The sequence below is a fragment of the Seriola lalandi genome, unplaced genomic scaffold (genome assembly GCF_002814215.2).
Source record: "Seriola lalandi dorsalis isolate HSWRI2012SDOR001 ecotype SW California unplaced genomic scaffold, Sedor1 jcf7180002054425, whole genome shotgun sequence".
NCBI lineage: Eukaryota > Metazoa > Chordata > Actinopteri > Carangiformes > Carangidae > Seriola > Seriola lalandi.
The window spans coordinates 863,589-874,183 of NW_019524978.1; the positions used below are offsets into that span (position 1 = coordinate 863,589).

General features: G+C 41.7%; 1 protein-coding gene across 1 annotated transcript in view; it reads left to right on the top strand.

The window, feature by feature from the left end:
- Nucleotides 1–10,595, top strand: part of LOC111658112 (proprotein convertase subtilisin/kexin type 4-like) — a 176,811-nt gene that overhangs the window by 141,325 nt on the left and 24,891 nt on the right. Inside the window, exons 14-16 of the mRNA XM_023410528.2 lie at nt 6,435–6,545; nt 6,800–6,893; nt 9,422–9,607. Coding sequence (XP_023266296.2) covers nt 6,435–6,545; nt 6,800–6,893; nt 9,422–9,607 — 391 coding nt within the window. The remainder of the gene's footprint in view (nt 1–6,434; nt 6,546–6,799; nt 6,894–9,421; nt 9,608–10,595) is intronic.

Sequence of the window (10,595 nt, forward strand, 5' to 3'; positions counted from 1 at the left end):
TGCCCCTCCCATATTGCAGCTGAGAACAGCTTGTTCATAAGAGGTGAAAGTACAGTGAGATCATTATGTAATATAACTGTTTCTTTGACTGTGAAAGTGATTTATATACAGTATTTCTTCATGCTATATAACATACAACAACAGAAAGGAGCGTGACAAATGTCCCTGTTTTGAGTAAAAACTTTGTATGTTGTCACTTTTATCAAAAATGCAGGCAATGAAAAGTGTTACCACTTCAGCATTATTTTTTAACGCACTGGGTTTTAATAAGGTTAGAAGAAAAGAAACAAATATTTGATTGGAAAATTGGTTGATTTTGCAATTATCATTCTACACATACAGAACTGGAATCAGTAGGACCCCAAACAACAAGACAGTGAAGCCAATGTGAACAAAAAACAACAGTGAACTTGATAAATAATAAATATGAATATATATATATATATATATATATATATATAAATATGAATAATCACACATTTTTACACAAACATTGTTACCAAGTAGATTTTTGAGTATTGATGCTATTTTTATTATTTATATATATTTGCTTTCCATTATATGATTATATGATGACTCACTCTTGTGTTATTCAGCCATTGTGCTTCATTTGCAGCAATAAGGCCAAATGCCCTCACACTGACCCGTAACTTAAAGGTGCGATCGTACAGTCATCAATCGTGTTATATATTTCTTTAATACTGTATGTGGAATACAGACCTTTTGAACTCGATGTGGCTCCCCTGATGAAATCGTGTAGCAGATGTCCTACCGTTCAATGAACACGATAAAAACAGACTTTGTTTTTGATTGTTACATTTCTCTTCGCTCTATCATATTTAGTGATATGACATCAACACCGTGTCCCTTTGAAGAGGCAAACAAAGGCTCCTGGTTCAGTGTTTACTTTGTCCGGAGTGAAAGGAAAGCACTCGGGACCCGGGAGGGAATCTTTTGCCAAGCTTGTAGTGCAGCCTCACTCGCCCTTTCTCTCTCTCCCTCTCTCTCTTTCTCTCTCTCTCTTTCCCCACAAGGGCAGAGACATCTAAAAGGACTGTACCTTGGTGAGCGTCCAACAAAAGCTCTCTGCTGAATTTCATCCTCCTTTGAATTTGTGTTTGAATAACACTAACAGCTACAAATCAAAATATGTTGGACACTGAGAGTGAGGTCATGGGATGTAGATCATTGTGGCTTCCAGAGAAGTCTCCTTGTGTGAGAGACGGGAAGGGTGGCTGCTGCTTTGACTGATGGCTGTAGAGACTGAGAGAGCTGTTTGGTGCCCATTCTCTTGAGACTAAGTCCATGCCTGTGCCAAACCCCTAATTTTCCCCCCCTGCAATATATTTCATTAAACTTTTAACTCTTTGCGAGGTAATTCGCTTGACATTTCCAGGCTGTGCTGTTGAAGGCTGCCGAGTGTTCCACTCTCTGTATTTACTGTCTGTCTCTCTGTGTAATTTTATGTCAGAGCAGATATTTGCCTAATGCAGAGCTAAAAGTATATTCCAAAAATCTTTTTCCCTTATAAAACGCACAAGAACAAGAACAGTGAAATGGATGAAACTGTACAACATGCAAACCAACAACGCTGAGCAGCACGGCACAGCATTTCACAGTTACAACCATGCCGGTCCCAGTGGCGCAGATATAATTAAGACCTCTTCTTAATTACTTAATAAGCCTAATTAGTAACATTTCTGAGCAGCAGATTTGGCTGTAAGAGCGATGGAAATCAGACGAATGTTAAGTCTATTTGTTATTTCATTTAAATCCTAATGTTAATGAAATTAGTGCATCATGATATAACGGAAACAAGCCACACTGGGATTGACCATAGGGTTAATGCAGTTTTTTATGCTCCTGATAAACATTCAATTAAGTCTTACAAAAGGAGGATGAAAAAAAAAAAAAGAAATCATAGAAAACAAAAGTAAATATAGTTTCTGTTGGCTGCACCAGTCATGAAGCTTTTATTGTATCCACCTTTTCTTCATTTTTCATTAATCCGTGGCCAGGTGTGATGGAGAGGTGCGTGAAACTGACCGGGGGTCTGCTGTGTTGTCGTCAGAGGCGACTAACTAAGGCGAGCCCACCAATCACGCACCGGAGCTGCTGCTGCTGCATTCTTGGCCACTTAATTAGAAGTTGTTGATACCACAGAAGGTGTCACCAACCTTTTCAGGCACTGAACAGATGGTGTCCCCTCTTTTTGAGGTCCTGCCAGTGCCCACTCTGTGGCTCCTGGGAAAATGACCTAACTCACAGGCAGCTGCTTAGTGCGGCTTGAGTGATTCTTTACAGGCACTTCTATTGGAAGGGGGTGGGGGTGGGGGGCTTAGCAGGACATACCACTGCAAACAAGGGGTGAGACCGCCATAGTTAGGCCCCTGGAAAGCTGCAGAAATCTGTTTTGGTTGCAGCGCTGCAGTTGTTAAAGCTGTGTTTTTAATGGCGTGTGCAAAGATGAAGCAAAGACCTCGACCCTGGAGATCTTGATGTCTCAGTGCTGGTTGGGTTTGTGTGCACCTTCCTCTGCTGATGGCAGATGGTGTGAATATCAACAGAGAAAGGACCTGGGAAGGCCTGCAGAACAAAAAGTGAAAGGGGTTCCTCGACAGTTACAAAGAGGCCCCATGGATAGGTGGGGGGTGGGGGGTGGGGTGGCCTTCATCCTAATGGATAAAAAGAAGGAGGGGAGTAAGAGTTTGCAAGGGCATTCGCCGTCAAGGAATGAGAGTGGATGGAGAAAATGCGAGGGCCGCAGATTCGATATGTGTGGAGGCGGGGGGTCGGGGGTTTAACATGCTTCGTGCTGCGTGGACAGAGGATCTGCTGTCACTCTGTAGTCGGCTTGGCGCAACCTCCCTCCAACCACGCAGGAGGTGGAGAAAGAACAAGTTGAAAATTGGATGACTGTGTTTTCTGACTAATTAGCTTGATATGCATTACATTATGTGGGTTTCATCTTAAAGACATTTTAACCTTAACCATTTTTGCAGCGATTCCAAAAACACATTCTTTAAAGAACACGTAGAAATCCTGTGATTTAACTACTCAGAAATGTCACAAGCCACTACAGCTATAAATCCTCTGCACACATTTCTATTTGGAGAAATCACAAGGCTCTTGCTGGACGTAGCAGTGCGCTGCTCTCTGAATTCCTTGCTACTGATGATGAGATGGCTGAAAAGCTAGGGAGTCTTCTTGAAAAGCGGCTCAGCTCAGCGGTGCTGTTTCATTGACATGGCAGGGGACATAAAATCTGTCATTTTCATCATGTTCTATCGTGGGTAAACCTGTTTCCTGCAGCTTTCTCTATCAGATATATGTCTGTGTGGGTTTATGGCCGCGGAGCTCGGGCAGGCCCGATCGATCTGCGGGAGCTATAGCTTTTAATAGGTGCACAGCTCTCGCTGAGGGGTACCGGGTGGGGAGGGTATATTAAATGACTGAAAGTGAGCAAGGTGGCAAGCCCCGGTCACCAACATTTTCTGTTTTATGAGAAATCAGGGAACCCGTTTTCTCCACACTGAAATATCTTATGTATCAAATCAAGAACATTAAGCAAAAGTATATGTTTGTGACAATGATGTGCATCCACATGTACTGTCTAAGAGTCTGTTTGGGTTTTAATGTAACAAGACAAAAACCCCAGAGCCACATGAAAGAATCATTATTTATGTCATGGTGAAGGATTATTTTCTAAGGGCTTTAAGTTACAGATTTCATATTAATAAAGCTTATGTTACAGGACAAGTTAGGTGACACAGGAATATCATTTTAATTTATGCATTAATTTGTGAGTTAATTATCTAATTAGCATAACCGGATGCATTTAGTGTAATGGTCATTATGGTCACCATTACATTACATATATCCAGGGCATAAGACAGCTCAAGTGCCTCTTGTTGGTGTCGAATCTGCCACAGCAGTACTGTACTGAAGAGATGTGTGTGGCTGTAAAGATCAGAATCCTCGATGAATTGATCTTACCAACAGGTGTAGCCTGATATATCTTATTCCTCTGTGCCATAGAGCGCCATTCTCTGGCAGAACTACTAAAACCACATCAGTGGTACTGTTGCACTGTTCCTGCACATCTTCCTTCATGAGCATGAACATGGGCGCTGTAACTGATTCAATCCCACATCCACTTTCCTGGTGCCATTAACACTCGCTAGTGGGTACCACTTTACAACAAGACTATCCGCATAAAGGATTTATAAATGGTTTATAATTAGGTTATTAATTCTGTTTTTAACACTTTTTAAATCGTTATAAAACAGTTTCCATAAATTGATCCAGGCTCATTATTTGGCAAGATCAAGATTAATGCTTACTACTCATTAATCTTACTAATGAGTTACTACCATTTATAACTGGTAAAAGGAGCCTTGTAAAGCCTAGTAAGCATTAACTTGATCTTGCCAAATAGTGAGCCTGCATCAATGTATGGAAACTGCTGTAACTTATTTATAATTGTTTAATTATGATTTATCAAGTGTTAATAAGCTAATGAATAACCTAATTATAAGCCATTTATAAATCCTTCATAAGGGTAGTCTTATTGTAAAGTGGGACCCACTAGCGCACAAAATGTGGATTAATCTGCCACAGAAAATAGTTCCAACGAGTGCATTGCTTAGAGAGAGAGTGATGTTTGCTAAAAACTACAGTGACCAGCTGCGTTAGTAGACTGCTGAGCCTTAATTAGAAGTGAAATGAGAATGAAAGTGTTGTGACCTGTTTTCAAAGAAACATGTCTTCAGTAGGAAGGAGGTCTGACAGTAATTTGAGACTAAATAACACTTTATTGGTTTTGGTCATGAGAAAAAAAAAAAAGAAGAAGAAAAACGTAGAGTAACGCCATTCAGACCAAGCTAAGCATTGCAGGAAAAAAGAAGGCTCCGTCATGTTGTCATTACAGCAGAGCAAAGTTTTAGTAACAACATTAAAATTAGTTTCAATGCTACTTTAAATCACAGCTCCTTGTGATAAGTTCATTTTAGTTACTTGTACCACACACTGATACTTAATGAAAACGCTTCTATCTCCAGTCATGCAGTATAAGGAACCTGAATAGCCAAATAATAAAATATTTAGGTTCTTTATTCCTCATTAGGGTTCATGTGAAGTGATGCCTTAGCAGTCACGAGTCTCGGCTCCTGCATTCAGCTGTTGCCAGCTGTGTTTTGCTCCTACTCTTCACAGCTTTCACAAACCCCTCGAATGACCTTGAACTTCAGCAGCGCACCTCAACCCCACACACCCGTCTGCCTAATGCTATTACGCCAGGCCCTACATGCTAAAAGTCATTGGTGGTGATAGTGGCTGATTAGATTGTGTCCATTGATCGTGCGGCGTGCTGTTAGGACGAGGACGTTGTGGGCTGCAGCTCCTGCCTCTCCTCCTCACACACAATGACAGTCTGAGACAGAGGAGATGGAGCCCCATGCAGGGCAGCAGATTGAGTTATTGATCAGCTCTCCTTTCTCCTGTCTCTGTCTGTCTCTCGGCGGCTCCAAGAGACCCCGTCATCAGGATAATGAATTTCACTTATTGCAGATTAACGGCATAAGGTTTGTGTGGTAATAATGGCAGAAATTAGCTCTTTGTCACCCCCTCTGGGTTTCCAAAAGGAGGAGGGATGAAGGTTGTCACGGCCCTGTTACTCAGTCTGGGGACTGTGATTTTAACAAGAGGGAGCTGAAGGAGAGAGAGTGCATGAAAAAGAAAGATTTGAGGGAGAATTAAGGGGAGACCTATGAGGGCTGTGATTTCAGCATCACTGAAGCAGCAGAGGAGAGTTCTGATGCAAGAAATTCAGGTTTGATGGAGGAGAGTGAAGGAGAATTTAAAGAGGAAAAGCAGACTAAATAGCAGGCGGCTCTGTGGAGAAGAGAGGGCAAAGAGGAAAGATGAGAGCAGATGATTCAAAAGAGATGTAAAGAGATGGCAAAGCAGGAGCAGTAAAGTGGAGGAGAGAGACTAAGATAGGCAGTGGTCACACAGACACCAGGCAGCGATGCCGCTTAAGGGGCGGCCATTGTGTCTCCAGCACCCAGATTGGGGTGGTAAAGAATGAATAATGAGGCTTGATTACAGTCCATGAGATGGCACATTGTTCAGGATCAATCCTCCAGGCAATTACAGGCAGCACAAACAGCGGCCCTCAGCCTCAGCCCGGACAGTGCGGGAAGCGATTGTGTCAGAGGACAACATCATCTTCGTCAATGACTTGTTGCCTCCTCGTGTCGCAGCCATTAGCACTTACTCCGCTTCTGCAGCACGTTCAGCCGCCCACATTAAAAACCTTTTGTTTCACGCGTGTGTGAGGACGCAAGTGCAACCGCATGCTGGTGTTTATGATATATTGTCCATGAACACATGTGATAGTATATAATTGAGTGGATGCTTCCTGCTTGTTTCAGGTTTGGCTTTGGATTGTTGGATGCAGGGCTGATGGTGCAACAGGCTGCACACTTCAACACTGTTTCTCCACAGAGGGAATGCACCCAAGAAGTCGCACTTCATCCTGCCAGGTAAAACACTTTTTTTCAGCTTTAACTGGTATGTTTATGTTAGTTTCTAATGTTCTATTTTTATTACTTTTACTGATTTTTGTTGCATATATATTCTAATTTTGGTCTCAAATTGACTTCCCCACAGGGATTAATAATCTTTGATCTTCTCTTCATCTATACTGTCACTGCTTTATGTGTGTATAAAATATATTAAGTATGTGAGAAAGAGATTTGGCTGCTGACTGACAGATGTGATGATTTTTGTTGGCTAGGATTCTTTCCTCAGGAGGTGTGGTCAGTTTGAGCATCCAATCGGAGGCCTGCCATAGGAGGACTAATGAGATCAATACTCTGGAGCATGTTCAGGTTAGCAAATCGAATAGCATGAACATACAGTACATTATCCGAGAAAAAAAAATATATATTTTTTTTTTTTTTTTTTTAGGAATAACTTATATATAAAAATCAACATTTTGCTCTCTTGCTGAGAGTTAGATGAGAAGATCCATATCAGTCTGTCTCATGTGTGAATCTACAGCCAGAAACCGTTAGCTCAGCTTAGACTGGAAAGTCTAAGAAGTCTCTGTTCCAGACTAAGAAACAGTTTGGTCTCTTCAGTGTGAATTAGTGAACTTTAGCAGGTGACTATCAGGTGGATTTTTTTTTATCTTTGGACGGAGGGGGCTAGCTGCTCTCCCCTACTTCCAGTTCCTAAGATAAAATGTCAATTAGACAAAAAAGGAGGAAAAATTGCAATAAGTTTGAGGGGAGGGTGGAAAATTCAGTTTCCACCTACAGCATTGATAGATAGATAGATAGATAGATAGATAGATAGATAGATAGATAGATAGATAGATAGATAGATAGATAGATAGATAGATAGATAGATAGATAGATATTCTCTTATATAACTATTTTGTGGTTCGGCTGTAAATCTGATCCTACAGCCTTTGTTCCCTGTTGCCCTTGACAAGATACAAATCAAGAAATGCTCAAAACTTAACTTCTGCCAACAACTGGGGAAGCTTGAAGATTTCATACAAATTGTTTTCAGGTTTCTGTGTCATGTGTTTTATCTGAGAATAGAAGAGATAACAAAAGGATCACACTGTGAGGTGTGCTGTGTCGGCTGTGTCATTTGTAGAAAATGGCATAACTGCGTTTTCTTGAGCACAGGCGCATACATGCAAATGTGTTTATGTTTGACTGTGTCAGCAGGCATACATACTGCATGTGTCAACGTATGTGCACATTTGGGTTTGTGCGAGTTATCTGTGTTTGTGAGTGTGTGTACTTGTGAAATAGCAAGGAGAGAGAGAGAGCTGGAGTGTGTCAGCATGTAAATTGAAAAGGCTTCATCTTTGCGGCTCTGCTCCCTGGAAGAACGCGTGGGTCAGACCATCGCTGCGAGGTGTGATTGATGGACGTGTTGCCGTGGTAACACGCCGTAAACAGGAGCGGGCTGTCAGTCTTTTTGCAGCTTGGCGGCTCTCTCTGCGATGTGCCATTGTCACACCAGATGTGCTGCTTGTGATGAACAGGGACAGGGAGAGTGTTTACTGGGAGGGGATGGAGGGGTTGGGGGTTTGAGGGGTACATACGCTTATTTAAATCATTTAGCTAATAATCCCCTCAGCCATCTTTGTCGCTGTGTCTGTTCTACGTCTTTGTCTTCATCTTTGGGTGGCTATGGACAGATCATTGGTTTTTCCATCTCTGACACACAATACTGCAGCTCGACTCATTTGATTTGGATTTAAACTTTAAATAGAGCAGGTTACCACTGCACTGCAGGATTTCCAGATCAGAGTTACTCTGATTGACCGAATCTCAAAGTGTCACATTTATCTTCTCAGATATCAATAATGAGTACAGCAATCCCATATTTTTAAAGGAATAGTTTGCCATCTTAGGAAATACACTTGTTTGCTCACTTGCCCAGAGTTAGATGAGAAGAGTGATTCCACTCTCATGTCTGTAAGGGAAAGTATGACTCTACTGCCAGTTAGCTTAGCTTAGCACAAAGAGTGAGGCCAAGTCCACAATACTGACGGACGGAGAGACTGACGGACGGAGAACGTTTTCATTTGAAAACACTGTTTTCATTTGAGAAGATAAATGTGACACTTTGAGATTCGGTCAGTCAGAGTGACTCTGATCTGGAAATGCTGCAGTGCAGTGAGGGACAGCAATGACAGCTACAGTGTTAAAAAGCAGAATTAAGAAGTTCAGTAACACTTATATTTCATTATTCGAGTTGCATTCACCACTTGTAGTCGAGGCAGATAAGACCCAATTGGTGAGCCACTGTGGGTGTTTACGTCATTGTTTCCAAAGGTCTCTGTTTTCGGTGCTCAAAAACTCAAGTGCAACATACTCCAACGTAGTAATGTGGACGTAGCCTGAAAGTGGGGAAGCAGGTATCCCTGGCTCTGTGCAAAGGCAACAAAGTCCACCAAACTGCATCTCTGGAGCTCATTAATGAACACATTATATGTCTTTTGTTTGAGCCGTACAAAAACAAATAAGCATATTTCCCAAAATGTTAAACTATTGCTTTAAAATGTGTACTGATTGGTTTGAATGGGTGTTACTTGACATTTAAAGTAAAAATGTGACTATTTAATCTGTCAAGTATGTTTAAAAGAATAAAGAGAAGTCATTATTTCCCTTTTTTCTGTCACACTCAATAAACAGCCACAGGATGTCAAACAGTGGTATTGACAAGCTGCAAGAAAGCCCTCATCATCAATGGAAGATAACATGTTTACGTTGCTCTGTCTCTGCACACCCACTTCCTCCCTCTTGTTTTCCGTCTTTGATATCAGTGCATCAGTCTCCTTATTCACACACCTCCCTCTTTTTTTCATTCCTTGCCACCTGTCTCTCACCAGGTGAGAGTGAGCATCAGCGCTGTGTGTCGTGGCGACCTCTCCATAAGCCTGGAGTCTCCAGGCGGCACAGTATCACTTCTGCTGGACACACGACCTAACGACGCCTCTACAGCCGGCCTGAGAAACTGGACCCTGATGACTGTGCACTGCTGGGATGAGCAGCCACGAGGCCTTTGGACCCTCCGGGTGAGAGAAATAATCAGCTGCCATCTGCTTTTTGTTCGTCTTCATTTATAGCCACACTAGCACCTAGCTAATCCTCAACTGTGTTCAGTGCTAATTAGCTAATTTAAGCATGCTAACACAGTAAATTAAGATGGTGAACATGGTAAACATTAGACCTGCTTAACATCAGCGTGTTAACATTGTCATTGTTAGCATTCTGTAAGCATTTAGCTCAAAGCCTGTTGTTTTTTGTTTTGTTGTTTTTTTGTTTTGGCGACTTTGAAATCTACATAAGTAGAAATTGCACTAAAATCACACAGTTCATTCACCTGTGTTGTTTTGACGGGTATATTATTGTAGATGGCCTAGAAATTGTAAGCTTTACTAGCATCTCTTCTGCCTTTGATATGACTTTGAATCCAGCGAAGAATTCGTTTTTTTGTCTGTATAAGCCCTCTGTATCTGTGAGAACAAGTGATAGGTAACAATGCTAGCTCACAAAATCTACCCCAGAAAACGCCTTCTTGGCAAAGCTTATTTACTAATTTTCACATACCCTCCTGGAAAACTTATTTCACATACCTTCTCCCATGATATAGAAATGATTTGCTCTGCTTCACATTGTCCTCTTCCAGTAGCCGTGGCGTATAGAAGTTTAAAAATAGCCCAGCACAGCACAGCTCAGCTCAGCTTGGTTCAGTTCATTTTGCCATAGCAATGTGAATCATCCTCTACTTTCATCTCCGAGCTTCAGCCAAGCATGGCAATCTTCATTTTCCTCCCCGCACTCTTCTTTTCCTGTTTTTTTCTCTCATAAATGTGCTGATGTTTGATATGGAGGAAGGAGCTAAAATGGAAGGGAAATTAAGACTGGAAGGTTAAGTAACCTTGGCCGAGTTTGACAGACACAATACTGCCGACGTCTGATTAGAATCCATACTCACAGACAGCAGCGCACTGAGGTCATTTACTGTATATACGTGTGGGTGGTAGCAGTAGAGGTGGTAGA